General features: G+C 41.8%; 1 protein-coding gene across 1 annotated transcript in view; it reads left to right on the forward strand.

Annotated features, from left to right (window-relative positions):
* Window positions 1-1,386: 1,386 nt before the first annotated feature.
* The window catches only part of T265_06112 (hypothetical protein), a gene marked incomplete at both ends in the record, with an annotated part of 69,024 nt that continues 43,660 nt past the window's right edge, over window positions 1,387-26,750 (forward strand). Inside the window, 3 exons of the mRNA XM_009171298.1 lie at window positions 1,387-1,440; window positions 1,479-1,995; window positions 14,249-14,408. Coding sequence (XP_009169562.1) covers window positions 1,387-1,440; window positions 1,479-1,995; window positions 14,249-14,408 — 731 coding nt within the window. The remainder of the gene's footprint in view (window positions 1,441-1,478; window positions 1,996-14,248; window positions 14,409-26,750) is intronic.

A 26,750-nucleotide genomic window follows, 5' to 3' on the forward strand; every position in this document is an offset into this window, starting at 1 on the left:
AATCTCCTTTTGATTTGGATTATTTACCCACCCCCATGAACCACTTCTGGAGACGATGTTCCGATCCCGCATCCACCCTCGCCTTCTAGCATTCAACTTCCTTCATTTAGTGACGACTGGTGACTTTAAAACACAAAATGGTAATAAGTCATTCATGACAATCTTTCTTTTTGTTTCTATTCCGCTCCTTTTGTCACCATATTCATTGGTTGCAAAAGCACTTAATAAGGTTGAGTGTAGCACAGCGGCAAGTGTGTCGAGGTCACTCGAACCTACGGATGAGTCTGCGATACCTGGCTTCTAACGAGAGCCCAACGATTTTCATATCTGTTGTCCCAATATCTTTGGTCACAAAAACGGCAAAACACACCCTACCTTTCTGAACAACGTCTAGGGGAACTTTAAGGCCAGCGGTTTTCAAGGCATCCAATATTTTTGTCAGAGTCTGGAGACGTTTCCCACAATGCCTAAGCTCTAACCTATTCTATCCGTGTACAAATAAGCCAACTGTCCTCCCACAGCGTCCCCCAGGAGTGTATCCTTTGATGAGAATTTTGAAGGGGAAACATTTTTGCAGAATAACTCGAGCGGCTCAACAGGATGCCATGATAATTCGTTTTAGGATTTCCAGGGACTGCGTGTCTGCCTTGTGATTCCATACTTTATCTTATTCAAGCTTTGACTCTTCGTCCAACCTTCCTCTCGCCGGTGCGCTCTCCTTCCTCAAAAAGGTCATCAGAATGATCAGTTCATTTAACCGCTGATTTGCCCCCTAATTTTATTACCACCCTCCATTTTTATCGGTCCTTCTCGGACACCGAGCCCCGGCTAGTGTTCCCGAAGGACAGGTGACGAGACTGTGTAATGATAATGTCGGGAAAAATTTTCAATGCTTTCCCTCTTTAACCGTCCTAGGGATTTAATCTACGCATGCGGTTTTGTCTCCGGATGTGATATATCAGTTATACACATGACATTGCACTTGATTCACGTGTGTCTTTATACATCCCTGTTGCTTACGCGGAGTTCTTTCTATTCAACACTTCAGGTGTTTGAGCCCATATATTCTCCTCCCTTCAATTATTATACGAATCTGGTCCTAGACGCGATATCTGATAGTGCTTCCAACAAAGCCTCGTCTTCCTACCCAGTGCACTCGTGCAACAGGGTACATCGTTTTGCTAACTTGGGGGCGGGGATGAACCAAGCTGATACAAGATGCAACGTAGGTCAGTTAACATCAAGCGAAATAAGCGAATTGGTTAAAAATCTGTCTGAGTAATTTGACCTATTTTACTCATGGTGAACTGGGACTGAACCCATTGTTTATGTGTGCCATGATAATAATAGACGCCCAAATGACCTAACCACATTTACCAAATTGGTATGAACCTCAGCAGCAGGTTTTACGTCAAATCAACGTACATAAGGGCCGCGAAAGTAATACTTATTAGGTGCATAACAGCTTATCCTTTTAGGACAATTGGGTTTTATGTGATGTTCGATTACTGACAGACGACGTCGATACATTTTTATGCATTAAATCCTTACCACCAAGTATCCCCTCTGATGAAGACCAAACTCAAAATGCAGAGACCGGGAAGAAGGAAAGATATGCATCAGAAAAGCGACCGAAAACAACAAGCTTTACTGCTCTGTGTAATCTGAGCGAGTACAAATCATGCAGCGTTCGCACAGTCACCGTCAACGACAGAGATTCTTTCGCAATCCGGCTCGTCCCTTCTGGTGTCATTGGTAACAAACAGCTTCTGATTGCATCCGTCGACGAAAATGAAATCACCACGTGGCTTGCAATTTGTAAAGCAAGTATTGGAAAGAAATCCAGGAACTCACAAAATCGGGATAACATGAGCACTGCCGGAACACTCAGCAAGGCTGGAAGTTTCATGTCACTGAAGCCGATGAGCAACTCTATCGACGCTGACTGCGATGATGGGTTACTAGATAACGAGGTATATGAAGCGTATTCTTCAGGTGAGTCAAAATATTAGGAGCGGTATCTAATTTTACATATTGGATTACTGGTTTGGGTGTGATGTTTTTAGCTTTAGAAGATCGAAACTTCAGTTTCTGTGGCCGTAGCTTCAGCTTCAGGTTAACGAAGGAAACAAACGGCTTCACCTTCGCTAAATTTCTTCCTTTAGTCCGTAATACGGTTTGTCAGTTGAGATGAAGTAAATTGTGGTGTATGGACCTCCAGATTTTGGCTCACATCTCCAGGTACCTGGACTGTGTGAAGTACATTTACCGGATACTCGCGGGATTTATGTGACGTGTGATTACCTGACTGTATTCTCTATCAACCTTTAGGTTCGCGGAATGCATGGACCCATACATTACTGATTTGGGTTGTTGAATTTATAGCGTTTCTAATGTGAACGGATGCCTCCTAATGTATGCTGTCCTCCTTAATTCAAAAAATTAAGTGCAACTTCAGACGAAGCTGCAGTTGGAGAGTCTTTAAGACGAAAGATAAGTCCATGAGCAACCGCCTGTAGTCGGTGATGTGTAGATCAACCTTTTAGCATCGGTTGTATTATCCCTATTCCCGTACCGTCTAGTGGCTAGTATCTGTATATTTTGTGCCCATGCAAGGAGCCCGAGGTAACACGTAGGTGAAAGATTACGAACATTAGGTCTGTATTAAAGCCAGAAGACGGTTTATGAACGAAGTTTCACGCGAGTATGAAAATAACGAAGTAATTGGAAATGAGAACAAACCTCAAACACGACCTCATTTGTGAATGATTGAGAATATAAAAATACGTAGCATTGTTAGAGGCTCGAGTAGCTTTGTAGTGTAGCAATGGAAAAAACATTAACGAATGTCAACAAGGTAGTTACATGGGCCGACGAGTTTTTATGAGGGATCTCAGTATGACAAAGTTAAAAGAGGAACAAACTAGTAAATTAGCACGCTTTTCTAGAACATAAATACAACTGCACATATCAAACACGCTCGATCCAGGCACAGATTTAACACAATGTATATATTTTAAAAGAAAGCGTTTGATTCTTGATGCCGAAAAGTGTGCTAGTACACCATACTTCAAGAGCAGCTTTCACAAAGACTCGAAGCGGCAGTGAACATAGTGGATCCGTGTCGAGCAAAGATGACAGGTCACTGTGTGAAAGGGCTTCTTTTGCAGGAATAAGCAGGGTTTATTTTGCTGAGTAACTTTTCAGGGTAGCCTAATGTTTGTATGCCAGATAAGCAAGCCTGAATGGCGTCCGAATCAAATTAAATACCCCCCAACACAGCGCGGATATCCTGTAGTCACTGGTATTTAGATAAGCGAAGTTAAAATGGGAATCAGTAGAACATGGGTAACATAATGCAGCACAAAACGTTTCGAGTGTTTCAAAATCACCGTTTTAGCTCTGCGTTTTAGGATTTGCCAAAACGACCGACATCGACTTTTAACTACACGCAGTCTACACTGCTAGATTGTTTTGAAAATTCGACTATTGGTTGTTGGACAGACACAATAAAGTGCTCGGTCGGACAAGTGACTCTTGCTTTTTGAGCCTCAGTTCATCAAAGCTGAGCATGGGAATGTGGTTGACAAAAAACTGAGCTTATGGGGACAAAAGTGAGCCGTGTCAATGGTCCATGAAATGTTTATTTTCGATCAACTCAGCAGAGATACTATGTTCAACATGTGTATATATCAGTTTCGCTACGTCGTCTCGTACAGTGGTACCCCATGGTAGCGTCTCATTGCTTCCGTTGCTCACGAGTAATTTGTAGCAGATTTTATAGGGTCATCTGCGTTGCTTCAATAAAGTCTCACTATTGTTGACGGTTTTAGTTTTCTTGCCACTCTAGCAACAATCCTGTTTATTTCATGATTAATGATCTTAAACGAGTGACGAAAACTTCGCTAGGCTGACGGAGTACACTGAATCTACTTGTATCTAGCAGAAAATATAAAAGGATATATTTTTAAAACCATGCAATCTAACTTCTTCATCTCGTCACTTTGTGTGCTGTCACCCACGGGTTTTCCTTGAAAGTCTTCTGGCTTTTTATTTTAATATCACCTTAATAACCTGGCAATCAATTCAGCTTTGAGTCTTTTCTTGTACATTCCAAGAACAATTCAGCATAACATTATATGAACCGTTGTTATGAACTCTGACATCTTTCAGCACAGTTACTGGCTTTCGTATAATTATGTTTTGGGGGTCTAACAGCTCACTCAATATGCTCTTAAAGATTGACAGGAGAGCTTGAAATGCAGAAGGACATATCGAACACTTTTCTCATTAGGTCAAAATTAATGCTATGGACAATCTGAAAAGCGTAGGCAGTCGTACAAACGCCAAGGATGGTTTAAAATAGTTGAATTAAAGTTTAAGCAGTTTTGTAACTGAACAGGGTTATTCAGATCGAAATTCTTTTCACCTTAAGTAAGGTAAGGGTATGTGTTACGTTAAATGCACAGGCTAATCGAAAATAGAGATGTTTTTCGATTATCTGGGGTTTAGAGGTCTGTTATGTTAGCAGCTTCAGACTAGCTGATGAACTGTTTACACGAGAAAAACACCCTATGGAAAATAGGAAGACAATCGCTAGTGATGGAGCATCGTAAAACGTTTACGGTCTTATAATGGTTACTTGAAAGTACTTTATACATGTCTCTAGTTTCCTCTTCTGTAGATTGTTTTTCATCCGTTTTAGATGAAGATCTTATTAGTCTTCCACCTGCTTAGACTTTAATATGCGATTACTCTAAGCAAGGAGCGAAATTTACGAGATAATAGGGGTAAGATAAACTTCAATAACTTAAAGCTAGATATCCGCAAATGATGCTGGCGTTTGGTAAGTGACAACAATCGAACAGATGTAAGAGCACATATAGGCAAAATACATTTATTTGCGTCAAGCTTCTTGTGAGAATTGTATGACTGAAATTTGGTTCCATTGCGACAACTCCGCGTACCGAGTTCACCATTGGAAATCGTCCTTGTTGCACTGTATTTGAAACTGCGCAGGTACAAGTTTTTGTGAACAGAATGGTACCTCTAGTGTTTCATTTGGCCAGTGGTAATCTTTTCTCGAAACGATATTTGAACGCCATACTGGTATGTCATGCGATATCTTATATTCCACCTATGTTTTCTTTAATTCATGGCCCACAAATACCAGCCTAAGTAGGTGTTGGTAGAAGAATGAAGTAAACTACCTTGATGGTTCAATTTTTTTAAAACAAAAAATAATGATAAATGTTATTGTAAACTAAGTTGAATGAACAGTTACCAGTATAAAAAATGAAATTTACTTGTCGTAAGGTATGGTTCCCATTGCTGTCATTACAGTATAATGTAAAATTGAGACGTTAGGCCTCTAGCTGATCGACACTCACAATAAAACTGAGGGAAAGACAAATAAGCCGTTGCTACAGACACATAAATTGAGCAGGGTATGACACCTGAAAATGCGAAAGAAGCACAACTGAAGAAAAGACGGAAGACAGCAATTTAAATCCTACAGCGTTTGTTCCACAACATTACTACGTAACTGTTTCGGTTTTCGTCACTTTCAGTCCCGCGGTTTCTGTCATACCATAGGTAAACTGCCAATACAGGCTGAAGATTTCGTTCCAGTACACCAAAAGTTAGCGAATTGTATGTCATCTGATGAGTTTACGTCGAGAATAGAAAACATATTTTTGAATGAACTTTCGTTCTGTTGGCGCGTCAGTGTTTTTCCATCGGAGGGGCATTAAAATCGACTGCCTACAGAGTGTAGCTTCCAATCAGGAATAGCCATGGGAATGTTTTCTTGTTCTGGTCTTTATATCAAAATGTGATACTATGGCTTGACTACGATGGACATAAGCAGTGTGCGGCTGACAAAAGACTAAGGTCAGCAGACCTCATTTGCAGATGTTGCAGATGTAGCACAAAGGTCGCTGTCCGTACAGAATTAAATAATTGGAAAGTTTCAGAACTTCACACAAATCTGAGAAGCTGCTGAAGAAAGAAACCAAGATGGGTGTTATTTTCAGGAATTGAAAGGAAGCGGTGGAGTACCTAACTGATAACATAACAGTCGTGGACATGAACACACTCTTCTGGAAGATGGACACCAATGATCATTTGAAACTGTTTAGCTGTAGCCTAGTCGAACGGTTATCCAGAAAAAAACACGAATTTAATGAGACAGCAATATACACCGCAGGATGAGGATCAAAACGGACCAGAGTCTGCTCCGTTTTTCTTCCTGGCCGTTCTATCACTTTCCCCTGAAATTTGCTTTCAGGAAAGAACTTTACATCAGAAAGTTTTTTATTGTACCTTGTTTATGAGGCCTTTTTCTTGATTTTATTGGCGTCCATGGCCGCTTTTTCATCATTTAAAAATCTCCCACTTTTCTCACTGTTAAGCATAATTATCACTTTAGACTCCTTTGTCAAATGCACTTCAACATCATTCAGTTGCTGCTGTCTGCGTTTTTCGAGAGTTTTAGTTATAGTGGCATATATATGTGGCATATATGTGTGGTATGTATGTGGTATAAATAGGGTATATATGTGTAGGGTATCTATGTTGTACTTACAGTGGCTGACTACAAAATACGTTCTGATCACCTAGTGTTTTCGAGTCTGAACACGGACCAGTTTCAAAATTGACACACTGCCTTGTCAATTAGGGTAGTCCTCGCATGGAACAGCCTGCCGGGTGTGGTTGTGTCATCACATACACAGATGACCTTTGAGTAACAACCTGGACACTTTGCACGAAGAAAACTTTGGTGGAAACAGTAGAATTGAACAGGAGCTGGCTGTAGGAAGCTGTCAAGAACCACTTCCAATGCTCTCCACTACCGACTCACTAACTGACTCAGAATCATGCGCATCAGTTTATCTGAAAGTTATAGAAATCGATTAGCAATCGTCCTTAATCCGATGAAGCATCCTGGGGACATGTAAAGCGTGGTCCGAATTTCATTAGAATATTATGTTTAGTCTACTTGTAATGATCAAAATTTTTGACACTTTCAACAGAAAAATCATAACAAAAATAACCATTTGCAAACTTTTAAAAGGTTTACTAAAGGAGACGTGGAAGGATAAATTTTTGGAGTGTAAGCTCGATAAGATACACACAAACTGCATTACTGCCCGTTTGTTCAGTATCAAATCAAAATCTTGTTACCTTCCTAAAACGGTCGTGAGTATAACAACCCTATTTGCATCTCGCAACACAGTCCTCTTGGGTCAAGCCCATGTTTGGGGGCAGTACTGCTAGGCTCATCGGGACTACAGATAAACGGAGAAATTAGCGAGCCAGTAGTTCCAAAGCACCGTTTGACTACGCACATTACAAATAAGTTGTAGCAAAAGCCAACAGGACACTTATAAGTCAGTTTACTATTTAGCAGTTTCATCGTAAGTCAAACGGAGTTTCTGGTTCAGTTCGTTTTGAACATGGGTCTATCTGTCTCATCGTTGATCGTAAGCTCATTGCTGGGGAGAACCGGTATCTGTCTCTACGAAAGGCAAACCTGGGATTTCCATTGTACTGACTCAGTTTCACTGGTAACCAGGCAATTGCCAGTTCCAAATCAGACGTAAACCATCAGCCAAAGAATAAGTATGGAATACTGTTAGTATTTTTGTTTACTACGCAGGTAAATTAATCATCGGAATGGTTTGAACCGTTTGCGGCTGACAGTGGATACACTTTGAGCCCATTTCACCAAAGGTGGAAAGCAAAATCGTAAGCTTGTACTCAGCGTACAAAAATCTGAGCGTCATATTATCCCGCACAAGTTCTGAATAATTTTTTGGCTTCCGTTGTTATCAAGTTTCCGGAAAATTACGTTTTGGTGCATGGCATGGATATGGTATCGCTACTTCTCCATATATTGTACCCCGTTTTGTGCGAATTTACAGTTTGTCTTGTATTCATTAAACTATATTCGTAGCGTGACTCAGCAGCAAAATTTTGCCGAGTTAACCGTCGTCAAACGTATGGGTTCAAATTACATACGGGTATTTTTGTTGATTTCAGCTAGTTTTTCAGATATATGGGTAGCGAATTATAAGTGCTTTGGTTTCTTGAAGCTTTGGCGACATTTTCGCCTTGACGGAGAAAACTTAAATCTTGGCTTACATTTCATTGTTAATGATGGAATGCAACCCCAGCTTTTTCCCGACTTTGTCTTGCTAAGTCTTTCTTCCAAAATAACCAAACCACATAAGATTTTTTCAATGTCTTGTTCTTTGACCAAGGTTTGTCCAATCAAATGCAGGCAGTCACGTTAGTCAGCCAGAGTGTTTCAATAAAATTCACTTTACGTGTTTCTTGCATGTGAAAATTGGTCTCAGCAGTAAGGCCTTTCATGATCTGGTTGCTCCCAGTATTATTCTTGGCCAAATCCAGCTCCATATTGCTCACCTACTTTGAACTCATCCACACAATGTATGGTAGTAATCTGTTACAAAGATATAAACCTTTCATACTTCCTTGACGGTGATTTTATGTTCAGACTTGATAGAGACCAAAATGGTTTGTGTTACTCCTGGCTGGTTGCTGGGGCAACCGTCAGTGTAGTGCAAAATGTGTTGATAGACAGATCTTAAATATAGATTTTTCCATAGGTGACCGTTTTGGTAAGCGGAAACCATTTCCATCTTTCTCAGGACACAAAATCTCGATACATATGATTGAAGTATTCTATGACCAAACTTTTTATCCAGCCAGCATGAGCGCAATGAAATGAGTTTGTTTCAGACGTGTGAACTTCCAGATAAAAAATTAATGCCGCTCAACTCTGCTTATGAAAAGTTTCTATTTATAACCGAACGGTTAAGTTAGTGTGATCACATCGAAAATTTTTGTCCAGTGGTAACAGGTTACAAAATTATAACGGAACGAATTGAGTCCGTAAAATTGGTAATGGAGTGTTTTGTTGGAGAATCGGTTTTGGACGTGAAGTGGAAATCCGAATGCAGCTGTATTGATCTTAACCGAAGTCGCTTTTAGAATCTACTTGATTCACTAGCGAAAGAGTAAAAAGCGTATAGAAAGCAAGCTGCTGACTGCGTTACTCCGGAATTTTTTCGAAAGTGACAAAATATTTTCTACCAGTAGTATCTCACCAACGATAGTTCCCCGATTGGCGACAAAACATTTGCAATCCAATCGCCAAGCTCCGCAAAAAAACCAGCAACCAAACAGCTTGTCCGATTCCTCAGTATTTTTCTCATCGATGTTTTCGATAATTTATCATGTGACAACTTTTTAAAGCACTAGATGGTTACAAAAACCTAGGCATTTTATGACCACACTCTGTATCATCACCTGTATTTTCCGCCTCTTTTTTGGTTATAAGTTTGTGTAAGATACCGTCAAATTACTCGCATTCACTTCAACCATCAGTGGCTTTACCATGATGGACTTTGATCACACATGTGCGGTTTAGCATCTGGGGATAGAACCTCGCCACTTTAGTTCTCGTGAGAAGTTAGTGTTAGCATACTTTCAAAATGCGAAACGGTTCCTCGATGTTCACAAAACCACTACGAGTGGGTGAACCAGGAGGTTTCAGCTACAATTGGTTTGCAGAGATGGGGATGATGAGGTCGTACCATAAGTAATTTACTGGCTCGCAGTGGCAGTTCGCATCCTTCTGCTCACAATTTATAGATAATTCGTTGTTCGTCGCCTCTCACCGGATTGGATTTCAGTGGATCAAAATGACAGTGTGCCTGTGTATGGGAAATTGCGCGAGCGCTTGTTTTTCTCTACCGTTGCGCACACGGAAACTGTGAACTCAACGGATCATCCAATATTTGGTGATCAATTTTAAAAAATGATTCTCAGAGGTAGCATATCTGGAGATAAACTGAGACGAAAGGACCGAAAGTTTCATGTCTCAAAGTCCTTCTCTATAGGGCGAATAAGAAACATGCAACCACTGGATTTACAAGCATATTATCCTGTATGTGTTCTCGAATAAAAGGGGATTGTTTAAGAGTCTGGTTTTGATGTTCACCGACATTGTGGACCTTATACTTACAGTTACTTAGCTGCAAGCCGTGAGCTAGCAAACGCACGGCGGTGAACATTTGAAACGGGCACCAGGGTATGCATGGTGGACGGTGACGATTCGTGATCTTTCTGAATGTCGATCGCTTACATTAAATAAATTTTGGAGCATTCAGCCTGTGTTTCAATAGTTTATTTATGCTCTAGACACGTAGGCTTGCTTCCATTTAAGAGGAGAAACAACCAAGGGAACTATTGATTTAGAACCGTGGACTCTTGTACGAAAGTATAGGGAATCTCTCCTAAAAGACCTCGAGGGACAGCATCGGCCGTCGAGGCTATACGTGTTTCACTCAAGCACTTTAGCGACATGATTCCGATTTCTTAATTAAATTCGGACATTCCGATTACCAGGCACTTCCACATGGACCTTTCTATACGGAACTACAACATGGCAACGATTCTAGTGGAAATGTGTCGAATAACTAGTTTGAATCTTGATTTAACCTCTTTGGTCCAGCTTGAAGAATGTGCTTCTTTTCCAGTGATCACGCGAGGCCATGGGAGCTAAAAACGGATCATTACTGAATTTTAGCTGCTTACGTCCATCCAGTCACTGGATGGACGTTGCCGAGCATCGAGCTCCGTCTTCCTAAAATGGCTTTCTAGTGTTGTTAAACAATACATGCAAGAAGCTGAGATCCGCTCAGACTGGGTATCCCACAGTCCAGTTCGAAGCAGTGTAAACCGCACTAGCTTTGGTACATAGATAATAGCTATTCTGTTTGGTCTTCACTTTCATGCAACTCAATCGTTCTCATTTTGAAGTTTGGCTCCTCTATGATGGGATTATTTTTTTATATGCCTCGAATTTTATAACGTGCCTACTGTGCACATCCAGTTCCAAACGTGATTGCAAGATATAGCTCATGGATCTCCAAGGATGTTCCTTTTTCATGCAATGAATACAGACATAGTGGCTGCGTAAGCATACTACTGTTCGGTTACCCGAGGGATTGATGTTTGTCCCGCCCAGCCAATAGGAATTCGAGGTCCTGTACACTCTACTACCTGTCTGTGAACCGACACAAGCTGTGTCGTAGAGGCTGCCACTTTTCTGCACATTCGTTCACGAAGGCGAGTTGTCTTATTACCGTTGGCGGTCAGTTCGACCCGGTCCATCGTACCGGGTAAGGGTCTTAGAATAGTTTGAGCGAACCATATTGCTCAACATGTCAACCTAAATATTTGAGCGAAACAACTGGTCACTGAACGAAACGAATCATGTTCAGTTACACAAAAGTCCAAAGTGTCCATTTATGTTGCCCTCAGCAATTTTGTCACTGAATGGAACGTCTGATGCTCCTGCCTGTATGACTTTTCAGCTTAACCACAAGGCATTTCACATCACTCAAGTCAACTTGACTAGACGGGGAACTGTCTCAGTGGGTGAGTAGGGCAACGTGTCAGGTTGTTGGGAACTGGAACTGACTTAAGTTCACTCGGTTCCTGGGTCACCAAGATTCACCGATTTTGATGGACGAATCTCTTTCAAATACACTTCCTTCTAAAGACAGCAAGTTGCACGCACGCTCATCCCCTCTAAGCTGCCAATTTGCAGTCTCATGGCGTGCGCAGAACTCATCAGCATAGTTGGTTTGAACCTAAACCAACAGGAATTCGTAACTTTCCATTTCGCTAAGCCCTAAGGACCAGCAGAGTGTGTAAATGACACGTGAAACTAAAAAGCAACTGAATTTTTCTGAAGTGGAAGACCTTAATTCCAGATATGACCCAAAATGACGTTAACCGTTCGCTCTTCATTCATCGGCTTTTGGGCTTGGTCACTCATACTAATCAACAGGATTCGTTAAGCGACATTTAGCACTGATTAAATCTACTGGCTTCAGAAGACCTCATCGTTTCGTCCTCCCTCTTCATTGACCAACTCGGATCGTAACTCGCTAGCTGGTCATTTTAATGTCAAAATGAAAACTTCGTTAAGCATTAAGTCAGCCAGTGTCTGACAAACATTTTTAAAAAGCAACTAAGCCATTTTCATCAAAGCCTAACGATGAATCATCTCCCACGCTAATCTGATCCCACCCGGACACTTCACGTCGTTTTCTCAGGCGAGTCCAGAAATTTCGGACGCTCGACTTTTGCACCTTATCGACTTCGTTTCCATGTTGTTTGTAACTTTTCATTGTTGTGAAAGAGCTATTCATGGTGGGATGTGACCACAGGACAAGTATACATGGGAGAGGAAGGCGACTGATCGTACTGTGAACAAGCAACGAAAATCATGTCTCTTACTATTTTACGGCCCTGAAGTTGTAGGTAAAAAAAAGAATAGTCATGGGATAAATTTCCAACTACCGTTGAATTTGCTGTTTAAGGGCATATACCAAAGAAGGTCTGAAAGAGAGATGAAACTTAGCGAATATACACTCATTTGCAAGCTAATTTGGTTTTTCGAGAGAGTGTATATTTGCTAGTTTCGTGCAATTTGATTTCAAGTAGAGCATAAGATTGACGTTAACCCGGGGACTGCGCCTACCTAATGAGACCCAAGAAGGGCGAAACCGGTTGTGGGCTGTCGAGGATTTTTCAGCAACCTTATGAGTAGTGTATTACAAAGAGATGAAACTTACTCAGTGTGTATTTCTAGCCACTGGAGGTTTCAGTAAGTAACATGAGGGTAACAGACCACCACGCACGGACAAACATTACCATTTCCAATAAATGGCTTCCACAATCATCGTGTCTGAGTCCATCATAGTTTTTTGATTGGATTTATGCAACGGAAAAGTATAAGAATCAGCATTCAAAAGTGGCGGAGGGTTTTTTGTTTGATCGATAGTACTGTGGTCAGGAACAAAAGTTTCTGCAGAATGAAAAATCGGAATGTATTATCTGAAGGTATTTTTGAACGACCTCAACGGTTTCCCCCCCCCCCTTGCCTTTTGGTTTGGACTTGTAAAAGGTATTATGTCATCCCAACTAACCTTCAGTAACTAAAAGTCTACAAATCGCTTGTCCATCACTTATTCAGGTTTCCCATATACCTCAATTTCTGTGGCGTACTCCAAACAAGGCATTCGCCAAGGTTATTCTAGATGAGTAACTTCACTTGTTTACACAGAATGGTTTAAAGCAATCACTATTGCGGTTGGCACAAACCAGCCTGAAAGCATAGTCGGATTTGCTGCCGTAACGTAGACTTATCTATTACTTTTGTGAATGGACTGGTAGTTCAGCTCCAGGCCCTAACTCGCAACATGGATTCCTACACAGACAGGTGGTGTGGTGTTCAGAAGTCTACCACTACCATCAGTTTGACGTGGCAATCATAGACTCCGCTGATCACTCAAGCGAATCGTATACTGAGTTGTGTACCCTTCATTGTACCCAACCTATGTTTCCGAAGTAGTACTCATGTCAATCGATCCAGTGGACTCCACCGATGAATATTTCCTGGAGGAACAGGTTCAAAAGGGGTTCAATTATTGGAAGAATGTAACAATGGAGTTTTTGAAGAGTTGAAGTTAGATACTCCTACCATTTATTCAAAGAACTGGACCACATTTATTCTATACAACAAAGTCGTTTGTCAAAGTTCCCACAGTGGAAGCAAAGCAAATGACTCTGAACTTTGGTTATTTCCAAAGTGATTTTCACGGAATCGGATGGATCCGCTCTCAAGGATCAATCAAGACATCTATATTTAATGTGATCTGATGATGTGGGAATCATCCGCCACTCGATGTCACGTGACACAGTCAACAGTAGCCGTGATAAGTGGTGCTTGATCAATATGACTGTTAGCTCACACATTCTGAGTATAAAATTCATAGGCTAGCGTAACGTTCTGTGTACCCTCATTCTTGATAACCCCTTTTTGACATGAAGCTATTCTTGTTTTGTCGATTTTCACATCGACTTAATCGCCTCGGATAATTTTTAGCGTTTTCAGAGGCCGGGTGAAGCTGTATCTAGACCATCTTCAGTGGATGGAGGGTTTATAATAAGTTTTTAATTCATGAGATACTAGCAGCCGTTATGGTTTTCTCAGAAATCTACTAGTTCTCTGGCCATTTACGTGAAAGTTTGACTTGGACAAGCGAATGTGATGACATATGGTTCTCCGTTTTCTTTGTACCAGTTTTTTTGCATTGAGGTTTATTTTGGGTACGGTAATCCTCCTTTTACTGCATCACTACAGAAGACAAAATACCGGCCCTGTTGGAAGAGGCGGGAGATTGGATAAAGTTGCACTTGAACCAGCCAGAATGCTATTTACGGTTAACTGAAGAGAGACTGGAGGTGTTGGATGCCATAACCGAGAAGCCCGTTCAGTGGTTTCCCTACCTGCTCATTCGTCGGTAAGTCACTTGCTTCTTATACACTGGTGTTTGTCCAGAAATGGTAACAGTGAAATGGGATAGCACATTCATTGAAAAACATGTTCTGAAGATGCTTAAACGTACATTAGGAGGAAGCGTTCTAAACAGAAGGGGAGGAATAGAAAAAGTTTGTTTAATGTTGGCTGGCCAACGAAATGTTGGACAGGACAATGTTGGCCAGGTCGGTAAGCCTTAACAAGCAGCACTTGTCATTAGAATAAGTGTGAACGGGTGGGTTTTTTGCAATCCAACCAATATAAAATAATCAATAACCAAGCCAATAGTAACTAATTATAAAAATACAAAAATTATAAAAACCACCAAACACAATCTTGAAAAATATATAGTTTTGTAAGGGAAACAAATGAACCTATCGTAATGCCGATGAAAGCTGAGTTCCCATGCGTTGCCGAGATCGGTAATGCATACATTATCAGGCTTAAACATTCAGTTCAACAAAGTTCCGTAATAGAATACTCGCTTCTATGTGGAAGACTGCCACAAACTACATTGCTTCTCAGAGGTATCTACCAGCTAATGGAAATCAAAAAGGGGTTTAATTTTTCCTGAGAGAAGCACGGCTCAAGAATTCTTTGCCCAAACCCTCGCTTTTCCTAACTTTTTGTTGAGCATTCAGGAGTAATTAAGAAGATTCACTGGGAAAGAAAACGAGAAGTCATTTATGACTTTGAATGGGCGTATGCAACGGTATTGTTAAAACCAGACGATCGTTGTTCTTCCGAGTAAAACAGATTAACGACATAGACTGAATTCATTGTGAATCAATTATAGTAGCTTGCAAATAGAACACACGTTTTCACACAGCTTTTTTCACACCCATTTTTCTATTGTTTATGAGATCGGTGGAAGCTCAGTGTGTAACACTGGAGATCTCAAAACATCCGCGGTTAGATACCGAAACAGCCAGACCAACCCACGGAACCTCCTTTTAAGTCAGACAGAGTTCAAGTTATTTTCGAGGTTGTCATGGCAGCTTGCGGGCTGCGATCGATATCTTCTAGGGCTTTACCATATTAAATAGGAGTTTTGAATTCAGACGAGGTTGTTCAGGCGAAGACAGAGTTACGTTCCTGATTCGCGGAAATTAACATTTGTAAACGGATATGGTTGGTGCGCTTAGTCAATCAGCAACATAAAATTTATCGTTTGACTGACGAGGAAAATTCGCACAAGGATCCAGCCCGATGAAATTTGGCAATTGGACATGGAGGGTAATCCGATCTTCGGTGCATAATTTTGGACCAAGTAAAGCATTGAGTCACTCTGGAATGAAACAGTACTTCCTGATCTTTATTTCCCGCTCTGATGCTATGCAACTTAAAGTCTCACCGAAAAACTAGTTCAGAGCACAGCATCTTAGTTCAGTCGTTTCAAACTAGGAATGTGCTGTAATGACGAGGGTGAAACCTAAGTAATTAATACCTCCTTTCTCACAGCAACCGTCGACGAGACTCTTTCCTGAGCTGTTAAAAATACCACTAGGACAACTCATTAATTTTTCTTGGCTGCTCAGCCCAGTTCTGGAGGACATGTGCACGTCGTAGATGAAGCGAACCACGTCGGCACCCACAAGAGAAAATGGGGATTATGTAGGTGATAGGTCGGTGGCGTTGTTAGCGAAGACACAGATACTCAGCGACCGTTGTCAGGGTTGAACCCATCACACGAGGGCTGTCTCCATTCTGGAGGAAGAAAGGCGAAACATTGCCATTTACGGAGGTGGAATCAGTTTGGTGGACAGATGGAATGATTTGAAGAGCTGTATATCGCTAAAAAGACTTGGCAGACGCTGTTCATATTTTCATGCGACAGAACCGAGTGTGAACGTTGATTCGCTGTCTGGTGAACAGAGCAGAAAAACAGCATGTCATGCGATAAAGACGAAAAACATCGGAATTTTGCGGTTTAACCGAAGGCGAGAAGAAAATCTTGCTTCCCAACTTTACTTCTTTAATGTTCTCTAACAGGTGCGCAAACGGCAAGCAATTGGAAAACAGACTGAACAAAAGTGTGCGTGTCACTTTGGTTTTTACTCTCCGGTGGTCAGGCGGCAGACAAAACTGACAAGTTTAAGCAAGTTCTACAGAAAGTCAAAGGATCAAAGACTGTTAAGATGTATGAGTGTCATCTAACAAGCTGTTAAATTGAGCACTCCAAATTTAACCTAGGCACCTTGATAACAGCTCGAGTCTTGTTTTCTAAGAGTGAATGGACACCTCGCGACATCATGAAGCGCTGAACTGCTTCAATGCTCAATCTGACAATAGGCCTGTATGTATTTTCATGTCATGCAGGGCCAGTTTGGAAACCTGCGCTTATTCGAACCATTACAGCCGTATTTTTAGCGAGACATCCCGTCCTGTTTCATTCTACTGCAGTTGCAACATCGTACTCAGGGAACGCCTAGAGAATTCAAAGCCTTGGTGACGATACGTCGGAAAGCCAAGAGTCTGGAGAGATTTTCATTCACACGGCTCTGGTAGCTGTCAATATGGCCTGCCATGATAAGCAAAGCCAAATGCATGTCAGTGTTCATTCTTCTCGAAAATAGTGCATTTCACGGACAGTTGTCTTTCACGACACAGAAGGTCACTATTATGATCCACGGGTCTGAGCGTAAGCAGTTTCTCATCTCCCTTGAAGCCAAAGAGACTCAAGGGATGGTTATCAAAGTATGACAAGGGTTGGTCATTCTGCCTTGCTACCAGCGAAACATGTAATGCTGCTCCAAGCACGCATTTGCCGTGACACAGATGGATAAAGAGGTGTGGCCAGTCTCCATGTTTACCGTGGTTATTGTTTTATTACCTGAGCTGGGTTGGTATCCACCACCTCTGGTTTTCATACAGGAAGATCAAGAAGGGCACATGTATAAAATTTATAGGATCCGAAGGTCTTGGAATGAGGCATACATGCAACAAACGGTCTTACGGACTCGACATAATCTCTGCACCACATAATCGGTAAACTTAAAAGGAACCGGCTGTCAGACAGATGGGTTAGACTGGGAACATGGAACAAATGACACCTTTGGGAGAGTTCACCGATAGGTTCATTGATAGGTTAAGCCCCAAAATAGTGTGACCACCGGTCGAATAAAGGACGGCCCTGCGAGCCAATCAATATGATAACCGACCCAACTGAGCAGTCTTGGTCGAGGGTGAACACCCGTCACAAAGACGTGTATAAACAAGAGCACTGCATTAATCCGCTGAGCTACGGCTCAACGGCAATTCACTTCGCGTTGATAACATCATTTTGATTCGTTCAGCTGTAGCACCTGTTCGGTGCCTAACTGACACGTCACCAGAAGAAAGCACGAGGGCTGGGATACTGGCATCTTGCCCAAGCCTAGACAAGGGAAGTCGAGATACAGAGGTCGGGTTTGACAATCTGAGCCAGCAGCAGTCACCTCGGTGGCGAAGATGCCTTCCATCTGTTGTTTTTGCATGTTTCCTTATAATGTATTCTGCGCATATGAAGAATATGGGTTTGTTGGTTTTGTCGCATGTCCAATCGAAAATACAACCGAGTATCATGCACTATACGGCATCACATATTTGGATAGGACAGTATATGAACAAAAGTTAATTTTGGGAGACGACCAGTGTCAGTTTCCGTGGTTTGGAATCACAGTTACGCAACAGGCGTTGGGAAAGCGGAGATTTTACACAAGTTTTCTGCGGGTATATAGTGACTGGTTCGATAGATTGGACTTACATTCTGCTTGGTTTTGCGCGCACACAAGAGCCGCCCTGGCTGTAAATATAGCAGAGGAATTTTGTGCGGTTCACTCGGCCGATAATTGTAGTTCATTCCTTCGGCTGATACATGGATACATGGATACGGCTGATACATGGATTCCCTTCCCTTTGACTACGCATATTTATCTTTTAAACTACCTTGCATAAGACATTGATTTCGTGACAGTGGTCAATGATTACAGTTCCAGGTGGCCATATTGCTGTTTCTGTTCATTGACTTACCTTTGTGGATTCCTAAGAGGGGTGTTGTGCCTGAGGACATCTTTGCTGTCTACAAGACTTACCTGTAGATTTGCAGAGGACAGAATGTCCAGGAGTTGGGGCGAAATCAGATTGCAGTCGTGTGAACACAGGAAACCTATCATCCTTCGAGGCTGATTGTTCATACACATGTAATCAACCGCTATCATGGGATAGATATTGCAACACAAAACTTGCAACTGTTTGTTGTTCAACTGGCCGGCAAATGTGTAAATGAACAAGGGGTAGTCACAGAAGCTGACACATTGAGTGCAGTGTTGCCCCGGTGTGCTTGAGGTACACCAAAACAGATTCCAGATTGGCGGTCATCTGGCGTTTTATGGTTAAGAAATTTAGGCGTGTATTAATCGGATGCAATAAAAGCGAACGTAAAATATATCCCCTCAGTGTTTTGAGGTAAAATCGTAGCTGGTTCAAGTCGCATGCTCCACAACTCAGAATAATCGTTGTTGACGGTTTGTGAACGGAGAAGCCCGTATGACAGGGTAACAAAACTGACTACAGGACCGGGCCAGAACCATCCTCAACATCTGGAAAATTTCCTAAACTTTCTTACACGAATGATATACATGCTCAGGTAGCTTACTTGCAATCTGGCCAAGTTTGAGTTTCATCAGGCACGTATGAAATCACTAATATTTTTGATTTATTGCGCTGATTCCCCATTCAGAACATTCGGAGTTTTGGTACATTTTCTCCTAGATAGCCGTTCATTATATTTATTACCAGTTGTGTAAAGAACCCCAAAATTATCGCGTCACGTGTGGAAGGAGTGCAAACATGACTAGGGTTGTTTGAACTTGTGTTAAAAGCATCATATCTCAGGATAGTTGGAGTCTTTTGTTAGGTCCAGTGTCTCCGCATAGTCTTCGCTGAGTAGTTAATCGAAAGTTTCTTCCTTGTTTTGTAACCAAGTATTACGGGGGCTACTCTGTCGGGGAGCTTTTCCAGCCAAATGAAAATCCGTCTACGACAGCCTGATATTCATTCTTTTGGGATGGTAGCAAAGACCCCCGTTTTGAAGCTACTTGGGCAAAGATTTTGGCATTTTGATGTATCTTCTTTCCCTTACTGTCCACAAAACGGATGATGACCACTACACATACTGGTTTAGAAAATTGTCCGTTAGCCCTTTTAATCGTTTAACGGCAGGATGCTTAGCTGTAGCAGAAAGAGAACCTTACTCGTTGGAACCCCTCCTCTGGTTACTGAGGCTTCCTGTTTCTTTTTCCATACATTGTTAGTAGAAAACCCCTCACTTTAAGCTTTCGATATCTCACTTCTGGTCATCAGTGATCATCACTTTCTGTCATTCGTGATTTTGTTATTCCTATTTGATCGAATGTTTCATGTCCATTTTGCTCTCCTGGTCTCTGGATCTCCTGGTGTTCAGATGTTTTAAATGACGATGAATCCGAGGCACCGTTGGGCACGTCTGACCTCTAAGTACGGATTGTGCAGCCTGTTTTACCATCAGATTACTTGCTCTCCAGTTGTTTACAACTCTCAGCAACTTCCGCCCCGCATACTTGCTGCGGACAGCTCAGTTTTTGGTTTCATACAGAGGAGTGCTCGCCGATCTTTCAACACAGCGAAGTTTGCGACAGCGCATCTGATGCTCATTCTGGTTTCCCTACGGGCAACTAATTAAACTTTCTATACTATTGGTAACAAAGACCCGCGTGCTGTTCTCCAAGTGGGTCAGTGTTCTGCGCACGTAGCGAGGAAATCTAAACAAATGTGGCACCTACTATCGACTGCCTTGACCTGAGGATATCATCTGTTTATTACTTTAGACTCACACGTGCTAGCTGTATCTCAGGCTGTCATTGGTGAGGAGTTTCCTACACATTGAATGTAAACTGATCATAAAATCAGGGAGCGCCCATCTCGTCCAATGCGTTTGTTAGAATCAGGACGCTGTAAGGTGCGCAGACGCAGGAAAAAATGAGAAAAAATAACAAATGATCTTGATCGCGCTTCGCCGTCAGTCAGTGGAATTTTTGAATGTACTTGGATGCTGCAGAAACTACACACTAGATGGGGTGCCTGATAGAGATTGGTGTTTTTCAGCAGAATGGACTTACTAAGGTGTGGATGTGATCAATCAATTATACGGAAACGTGTGAAATGTTGGTTCAGAATCTGCAGACAACTTGAAGCAGATTGACTGACGTACAGCACTAGAATGAAAGGCGGAAGATTGAGCATCTTCCTTGGATGCAGTTAGGTAAGTATGTTCACCCGGCACAAAATCTCCACTGTCATCCCATAGCCGCCTACAAATATCGAAAGTAATTTCAAGCCAAACAGACATGGTCAGGATGTTTTACTATTCCTTAATGTGGTACTAAGTCCCATCTCTCCCCTGTAGGGTTACACTCTTCATTGTCATGCAGTCTGCGAGACTTAACAAAATATTTGCGTACCCCTAGTTTATTGGTTTCAGCTGGATTACCTCTAAAAACAGTGGTAGCCGATATGCAAAAACACTGGAGTCGAAAGCAGAGGAAACCTGCTATCGTACAACTGATGAATAACACCATCATTTAGTCAATGAATTCTCCGAATGAATTTAGGATAACCGTAATAACTTTGACCTTAGGTTTCGGATCTCATAACCTTACTCTCCAACGACGCCCGCTTTGGCTATGTCGATATCGACATTTCCTTGATAAAACGGCACGTCGAAGTTCGGATGACTTCCATTGTGAATTGCATACAAAATTTCTGACGCTTGAAGTGCATTTTGATAGGGCGGTATATTTTCAATCTTAAGTTAAAACCAACAATATTTTTTGATGTGTTCGCCTTTATAGCCAGTGTCTCTATACTGTTGGAATAAAACTCAGCTGGGTTCGGAAACTCGTTCATTCAGTGATTTTATGGCATTCCAGCAAAATTCGATTCACCTGATTTTTTTTAATCAACTTAACGTCAGAATTCTACACACTTTGGCAGGTTTTAATCGCCATTACCACGACTGACGATGAGTAGATTCAGAAGAGTAATAGCCTTAGGTTTCAGCTACGTACTGAATGGACACATCTGAGATAACCTTGCTGACACACCCTGGGTTACTCTTTGTCGAAACATAGCGTTCACTAATTTTATCATTGGGTTTAAGGTCAACGTAACAGATACTGGGGGAACTTTGGCACAGCGTAAGGTAATCTTTAGGTTGGGTAGCATATACTTCCTGAGCGCATCTGAGCACCACTGTGGTTTATGTCGCTGCTGTTGCTGCCACTAATGGCGATGATGGCGATGACAACGAAGCTGATGCTGGTGACGATGTTGACGATGGTGATGTTGATAATGTTGGGAATGATGATGATGATAATGGAGGCGGCAATGCTGATATTGGTTGTACATTAGGTGTCTACTGATGTGTTAGCTGAACTTACGAACCGATCAGTAGTCATCTGATTTACGGCCAACTAACAAACTGCAGCTACCAACATCTTGATATAGCGCCCACGGCGATGTCGGCGAAGTTAACGATGATGGAAAAGCCATTGAATTTGAAGAGTAAAGTTGGGCTTCAAAGTCGGAACCCGTCCTCCGAAACAAATAGATGTGTACCTTTGAAACAGACCACTGGTAGTTTGAAAATTGAGGAGCTCTTTAGGCAATTGGAATAGATTATCACTCCGAACGAAGTGTGACGGTCTATACCTGATCCAAAAGGCTACTTGCACAAATATATTGCCAATAAACATTGGTTTGTTTTTGTAGCGCGTAGATTTTGGCAGTTAACAAGCTGAGTGGTCTCAGCTGTGAAGGTCGGAGAAGAACTTGAGCCCTAATTAAAACTCCCTAAATATGTAGGGGATCACGACATACATTTTTTCACCTAGACCATCAGTGGCTTGTTCATGGTAGTCTGCGCACCATGAAATTAAAGTGACCGCTTTTAAAGCACGAGATTAAGGGCTAATGTATGTGACATCTTGGTGCTTTCCCTGAGCAACGGCCAGCTGCCTCTTCTAGTCTCTCTCTTCCGGCTGCCAAATAAGCTCGCTGAATGTCAAAAGGTACTTCGGCTATCGTGAAGTACCCCTTCCATCTGTTATGCAAGATCTTTAAAAAATGCCAGCAGAAAAACAGAGATTCTCATTTGATTCCATGTGCGGTGAGTGACATGCTATTTGGCCAGTGACGAAAAACACCACTTAACAGCAGGGGTCTGCCGCGTAACGCCGGGAATGAACCATTCTCCCCACAAGTGGTCTGGCGCCAAAGACTCCGGTGGATAAACTGGATCGCTTGTAGCAAGTCCTTTATAAGGCAACATGTGTTTTTACCCACCATGAATATTTCTAAAAGATGGTTCCTCATCTTTTGAAACATTTGTGAACCGGTTGCCTTAACAATGAAATAGGGTAGTGAATCCAAAATCTGCCAAATTCCTTTGGTCTAAGCTTCGCCTTTCTGATCAGCGAGAAGGTGACAAATGCGGACGTGATTTCCAAAATATCGAAAGATTGAAGTGGTTTAGCACAATACATTACCACCAGTTCCATACCATTTTGATTCGCGTTGAGAGTGAGGGTGAGACACTGTGAATCAGAGCAGTTTCGTGTGGCATGAATTGAAACTTTTCATATAGAAAGGGTTGATTCTGGGGATTGATCAATAGGATGATCAATAAGTTACTTGGTTTCTAAACTCATAGAGCGTCTTAGGTGTGCAAGTTGAAATACGACATTTCTTCAACCACAGAATGATTGAACAAAGTTTTTTATTGAGGCTTTCTCTAAGCTGAAAAATTATTACCTCAATCTGTCTAACTCTGTGTCCCATTCTTCTTTGAATGTTGTTTTCATACTTGCTGTTATCTATTTATTTTCATAGATAGGTTACTGAAACTGAGTGCAGCTTGGAAATTGATGCACGCAGTTTAATAACTTTAAGGCTGGTTTTTGGAAATTGCATGCAATTCTAGTTGGAAGTATTACATTAACCATTGGAACAACCTTATTTCGATTGGTAGGTTTAGTTACATTTTAGCGACATGGATTTTTTTTTACCCGGAGTTGCTTTCAGAATAGTACTAGTAAATACTGACATGTTTTCTTAAGGCCGCTTACGTCAGCACGAGTGAGGAGAATCACCTAACTTAGGAACCGCATACATTCTTGCTGTTCCACAAACAGTTACTTGTATGAGAATGTGGTTTTACGAGCAAAAATACGTCAACTTCGACTAACTACGCAGTCAACCGGTGACAGTTTGACACAGCAAGCTTTGTTCTCATTATATGACCTGATCAACACGTGAATAGCATACGAAAGTCCTCTTGAAATTGCCTATTGATTATGGGGCTGCTGAGATGTGATGTACCAACGAAAATAGCTAGCGCCCTATTTAAGGACCGGTAAGAGGGGTTTCAGCACTTTTCATTACAGAACTTGGTAATTAGCTTTGTGGTTACTGAGTCCTTCCTGCCGTTTGAGGAACACAACGTTTAGGAACATAATATTTCTAACCCCGTTTTCAATGTAGTTTCGGGTGTTGGGGTAGGCACACCACAGCGACCCTCCTATGTTGATGCACTGTTTTGGTAAGTTGTGCTAACACGGTCGCTCACATGTTAGATATTCAGAGTTCAAATCCCGGAAGGTCTAGCGGCGTGCACTGCTCTAAGAAGAGCAATCAACATCTGGTGCTTCTGCTCTGTGATTTTTACTCACCTGCATAAGTGCGTCAATGCATAGTACTCCTTTCAAGGCAACAAATAACTCATTTTACTAACCATCTACTACTTTCTCAACTGTCTTTAATGTGACCATTTCCTCGAATTTTGGAATCTTCGTGAAAGTCGGCAGGCAGTAAAGTATAGAGAACAAAACGGAGAACAATTAGAGCGGGGAAACGATGAAAAGGGAAGTAGAGGATTGAATATAGTAGTTGTAACTGAGTGGCTGAAAGCAGCATCATTTTGATGGTTTGACTCTCCATAGATACCCTCAACTTTCTGACCTACTCCGATAATCCGCACGCCTGTTGTTTTGACAACTTGTGGATTCGTCTCCTTCTTCTAAAGTGAAAACTGATATCCCTAAGTTGCATTCTTGCTTTGCTAAAACAGAGAGGCCGACTCAATAGGCATAACGTAGCTAAGATCTCTAATCTCCGTGGAAACGTCTAGGCCAAAAATTCAGCATTCACCGCAGGCCATTCGTCCGTAGCTTGTTGAGCAGTGATATAAATTCTGGTGAGGGAACAGTTATCTTTTACCCTCTGGCTGTTTTGAAGAATCGATGCAAAACGTACGTGACCGATGGAATGCCGCCTACAAAATACAAAATTCTATTAATGGCATGTGGTGAGTTTCACATACTGTTATCTGAAAATGCTCTTAACTAACTTATCTGCTGAGAGAATCTTATTAGGTGTTTTCTGTCATCATAGTGCGAGAGAATCTAGAAAAAGCTGAGATCGTGCATTATCACTGTGACCATTGTTGCATCACTATCATAAAAATATCGTCAGCGGACCCAACAAGAATGTTTTTGTATACAACTACTTCTCCCTCATAGTTAGAGTGAATGTTAACAGCTTGGTTTTTGGTTCATGGGTGTTTTTGGTACGTCTATTTTGCATAGGCAAATTTCATAGTCAGGAGAACTCGCTAAGCTGTTTGGCTGCAGGCTTTGAAACTGCAAAAAATCGAACGAAGTTCCTTCTCCTCTGCTGGAAAAAGCACTCGAAAGAATGCAAGCAGAGTAACCTAGCAGTTCGCTACAAACTGAGTCACAGTGGTACCTTACCAGTCAGTCAGTGTTACCAAATGCAGCTGTCAGTTTGGTTGTCACATACTACATATTTCAGCCACTGACTGACTAGTCATCCGCGTACTACTTTACCGCGACCTGTGGGGCTTGAAATGCTTGGATCAATATCATCGAGCAGAGCTTCCGGCCTGTTAAACAGTCGCTTCTATACACTCAAACTATATCCCCACTGCATCGAATGAGAGACTAATACTGGATCGTGGTTTTGAGCCATTGTTTGGTTGGCACAGGTGGTGGACTAAATACTGGACTCACGCGTCATACAACACACTTGGTCAAATGCAATGTCATTGCTGTATTTCATGCATGAAGAGCGATTTATATAGATCAGTTTCAGGAACAGACTGACGTACCAATACAAGTAGTGACTATTCCTAATGTGACTGCATACTTCAGCCAGTCACGTGCTAAATGAGTTTGGCGCATGTGCTACTCAGTTCACTGTTGTTTCTCACGTTCCAAAAGCAATTAGTTCGTCTCTTAACCTGACTAAACATTAGCAATAAAGATAACAGGCAACTGTTGGTCATTATGGTAGACAATCTAGAGTGAGAAATTTACGGTGTTAGAACGTGGTTCGACAGACAGTTAGTCTACACTAGTCTACTGGAAGCTATCAGGAGCTTTAGGACTTCTGAATATTGGTGCGTGTTGTCTTTAAGCTGCCTAGGAAGCTAGTCAACAGATGATTTGGAACTCGTGCCTTAGTGACAACCTTTAGTTCGATAAAATGCACACAGCTCCAAACTCACCTTTGTGGATGTCAAGAATGTGCGTTCCGGCTAACAGTCACTTTGTTCCGAGTTTGTCAGTTCTATGGTATCGGTGTATGCTTCATGCATTAATAAGGATTTTTCCAAGAGAACTACGGGATAGTTAAACAAAGAGAAGTCACACTGGGAGTCAGTTGCATACAACCACACGTTGGGTGTGTAATCGCTTTTATTGCCGATACCTGCCACGTCGTGCTCAGGACCATAAAAAACAGGCTATGGGAATATGGAATTTTACAAAGTCTAGAAGGTAAATTGCTTAGAGGCAAACGGCGCAGTCAACCAGTTAACCAATTTGCTGTTAAAAGCCAATCGAGCTGGTGGTTACTCAAGAATGCTTAAAGGACTCCTAAACAAACTTAAAAGGTGGCGAACCACGCCTTTGAGGCTTAAATGGACTTCTCTGGGAAGTGAAACTAAAATACAATCTAATCCATCCTTTACTAGGCCTTGGAAACCTTGATTATGAACAAGGCCGTCAATAAGCTGTTCAGAGTTTCTATGGAAATCTTTAAGCGAACACCGCATTTAGTCCTTCTGTTGCCTCCTTATCCCTCAAACCTGCTGAATCCGTTCCTAGTTAGCTTTGGGGGCCCACTTTCCTATTAAAACTGCTAACTTGCTATTTCCCAGTAGACAGCCTCATTGTGCAATCTTCGTTTGATCGAGCGTGCTGCCACATACGGGCTGCTCAGTATTCGC

This window comes from Opisthorchis viverrini, assembly GCF_000715545.1.
Source record: "Opisthorchis viverrini unplaced genomic scaffold opera_v5_120, whole genome shotgun sequence".
Classification (NCBI taxonomy): Eukaryota; Metazoa; Platyhelminthes; class Trematoda; order Opisthorchiida; family Opisthorchiidae; genus Opisthorchis; species Opisthorchis viverrini.